Raw genomic sequence first — 3,209 nt, 5'->3', positions numbered from 1 at the left:
TGGGACAGGTTGGGTGAGGTGGGATGGGACCCCCAATGTCACCTGGACACATTTTGGGACAGGGACCCCCTTTTTTTGGGACAGGGACCCCCAAGGTCACCTGGACACATTTTGGGACAGGATCCTCCCAGTCCCTTCCCCGGACATCCCCCAGTCCCTCCCAGTCCCTCTCCCACTGGGAACGCCCTCAGCTCTCCAGCTGTGCCCTCACCCCCCTGGAGACCCCCCAGGACCCCCCCCAGCCCCCAGTCGACCCAGTAACGGGCGCACTGGGAGCGCTGGGTGTGGCCCATCCCTTCCCTGACCCTCCCCAGAGCCGGGAAAGCCCCTCATGGTGCCTCCACCCCCCGGAACCCCCGGATCCTCCACCGGGATCCGAGCGCCCCGAGGAGCCCTCGTTACCCGGGGGGGGTTAATTGAGGCCCCTGCTGAGGTTTGTGGGGCGCAGGGAACCCCCCCAGGAGCCCAGGGTGGGTGAGGAGGGTCCCGGTACCGGTGAAGAGCTCGGTGTAGAGCATGAACACGGCCTTGTTGTCCCAGGGGTTCTCGTTCTGCAGGTCGATGGAGTGCAGCACGTACTTGATGAAGATGGTCAGGACCATGGTCAGCAGGATGGCGTACTGGGGACAGGAGGGGACACAGGGGACACAGGGGACACAGGTCAGAACCATCGTCAGCAGGATGGAGTACTGGGGACAGGAGGGGACACCAGTCAGGGGGGACATGGGGGGGACACAGGGGACACAGGTCAGGACCATCGTCAGCAGGATGGAGTACTGGGGACAAAGGGACACAGGGGACACAGGAGAGCCCCATGGTCAGCAGGATGGTGTACTGGGGACAGAGAGGGGACACCAGTCAGGGGGGACATGGGGGGGGCAGAGAGGGACAGGTGAGCCCCATGGTCAGCAGGATGGTGCACTGGGGACACAGGGGATATGGGGTCAGGGGGCACACAGGGGACATGGGGGGGACAGGGAGGGACAGGGGGGGCTGCCGTGGTCAGCAGGATGATGTACTGGGGATTTGGGGGTCCCAAGGAGAACATCCCAGGGGGTCTGAGGATCCCCGCCTGGACCATCCCAAGGGTCTGGGGGTCCCAAGGAGAACATCCCAGGGGTTTGGAGATCACCCCTTGGACCATCCCAGGGGATTTGGGGATCCCAAGGAGAACAGCCCAAGGGTCTGAGGGTCCCCCCTGGATCATCCCAGAGATTTGGGGGTCCCCCATGGACCATCCCAGGGATCTGGGGATCCCAAGGAGAACACCCCAGGATTTTGGGGGGTCCCAAAGAGGATTTTGGGGGTCCCAAGGAGGATTTTGGGGGTCCCAGGGGTCGGGTCCCACCTCGAATCCGAAGACGAGCTGGACGGAGGCTCCACGGGTGAGGATGCTGTGGTAGGCGTGGGACACGAACAGCGAGTCCAGCAGGGCCAGCAGGAACATCAGCGCTGGGGACACCAGCACGGACCAGTACGGACCAGTACAGACCTCCCAGGAAGCTCCCAAGGCCTCCCAGTACGTCCCAATATGAACCTTGCAGGAACTTCCCAGTATGGACCTCCCAGGAACCTCCCAGGGCCTCCCAGTACAGACCAGCAGGGATCTCCCAGGGCCTCCCAGTGCGTCCCTCCCAGGAACCTCCCAGTATGGCCCAGTATGGACCTCCCAGGAACCTCCCAGTGCCCTCCCAGTACAGCCCAGTATGGCCCAGGAACCTCCCAGTACGGCCCTGTGCCCTCCCAGGGCCTCCCAGTAACCTCCCAGTACAGCCCAGTATACCTCAGTGCCTAAACCCCTTCCTCAGCCCCAGAAATCCCCCTAAAACACCCCAATTCCTCCTAAAACCAGTTTTAGGGTCCCTAAAACCCCTTCCTCAGCCCCAGGGATCCCCCAAAACACCCCAATTCCTCCTAAAACCGGTTTTAGGGTCCCTAAACCCCCAGAAATCCCCCCCAAACACCCCAATTCCTCCCAAAACCAGTTTTAGGGTCCCTGAACCCCCTTTCCCAGCCCCAGGGATCCCCCCCAAACACCCCAATTCCTCCTAAAACCGGTTTTAAGTCCCTAAAATCCCTTCCTCAGATCCAGGGATGCCCCAAAACACCCCAATTCCTCCCAAAACCGGTTTTAGGGTCCCTGAACCCCCCTTCCCAGCCCCAGGGCCGAGGTTTTGCTGTGGATCTCTGGGTTCGGGGTCATGTTTTCCCCCCCCCAGAACCCCATTAGTGCCCCCTCGTTAAGGGGCCCGCCCTGATAAGGGTTTGTCGGGGCCCCACGTGCAAAAAGGAGGGGCCCAAATGACCCCAAAGGGATCCCAAAACTCACAGACAATCCGGAAGTGGAAGAGCCACGAGATGTTGGGGCTTCGCTCCATCTGGGAAAGGGGGGAAAAGTGGGGGAGTTACTCCAAAAAAAGAGGGTTTAAGGATGGTTTTAGGGCTGGTTTTAGGGCTGGGGGAGTTTTAGGGTGGGTGGCAGGAGTGGTTTAGGGTTGGGTTTAAGCCCTTGGGGGCTTTAGGGTGGGTTGTGGGGGTGGTTTAGGGTTGGGTTTGGGGCTGAGGGGGTTTTAGGGGGGGTTGTAGAAGTGGTTCTAGGGTTGGGGGAGTTTAGAGTGGTTTTAGGGTGGTTTAGGGTTGGTTTTAGAGCTGGGGGGGTTTAGGGTTGGTTTTGGTTTAGGGTGGTTTTAGGGCTGGTTTAGGGATGTTTTTAAAGCCGTTTTAGAGTGTTTTTAAGGCTGTTTTAGGGTGTTTTTAGGGCTGTTTCAGGGTGGTTTTGGGGCTGTTTTAAGAGTGGGTTTTGGGCTTTTTCCAGGTTGGTTTAGGGTGTTTTTAAGGCTGTTTTAGGATGGTTTAGGGTGGTTTTGGGGCTGTTTCCCCTCTCCCAGCACTCACAAAGTCCACCCTGTCCTCGGCCAGCCAGTTTAGGGCTGGTTTAAGGCAGTTTTAGGGCTGTTTTAAGGCTGTTTTAGGGCTGTTTATCCCCTGCCTTAGTACTCATAAAATCCACCCTGTCCTCGGCCAACCAGTTTAGGGCTGGTTTAGGGTGGTTTTAGGGCTGTTTCCCCTGTCCCAGCCCTCACAAAGTCCACCCTGTCCTCAGCCAGCCAGTTTAGGGCTGTTTTGGGGCTGTTTTAGGGCAGTTTTAGGTGGTTTTGGGGCTGTTTCCCCTCTCCCAGCACTCACAAAGTCCACCCTGTCCTCGGCCA

General features: G+C 59.0%; 1 protein-coding gene across 1 annotated transcript in view; it reads right to left on the bottom strand.

Annotated features, from left to right (window-relative positions):
* SYVN1 (synoviolin 1) overlaps positions 1–3,209 on the bottom strand; it is a gene marked incomplete at its 3' end in the record, with an annotated part of 8,118 nt that overhangs the window by 2,856 nt on the left and 2,053 nt on the right. The window contains 3 exon segments of the mRNA XM_027670925.1: positions 494–620; positions 1,349–1,452; positions 2,330–2,378. Coding sequence (XP_027526726.1) covers positions 494–620; positions 1,349–1,452; positions 2,330–2,378 — 280 coding nt within the window.

This window comes from Neopelma chrysocephalum, unplaced genomic scaffold (assembly GCF_003984885.1).
Source record: "Neopelma chrysocephalum unplaced genomic scaffold, ASM398488v2 Primary Assembly neopelma1_96950, whole genome shotgun sequence".
Lineage (NCBI taxonomy): Eukaryota > Metazoa > Chordata > Aves > Passeriformes > Pipridae > Neopelma > Neopelma chrysocephalum.
The sequence above is the reverse complement of the archived record's forward strand: the minus strand, read 5'-3'. Positions and strand labels throughout refer to the sequence as shown.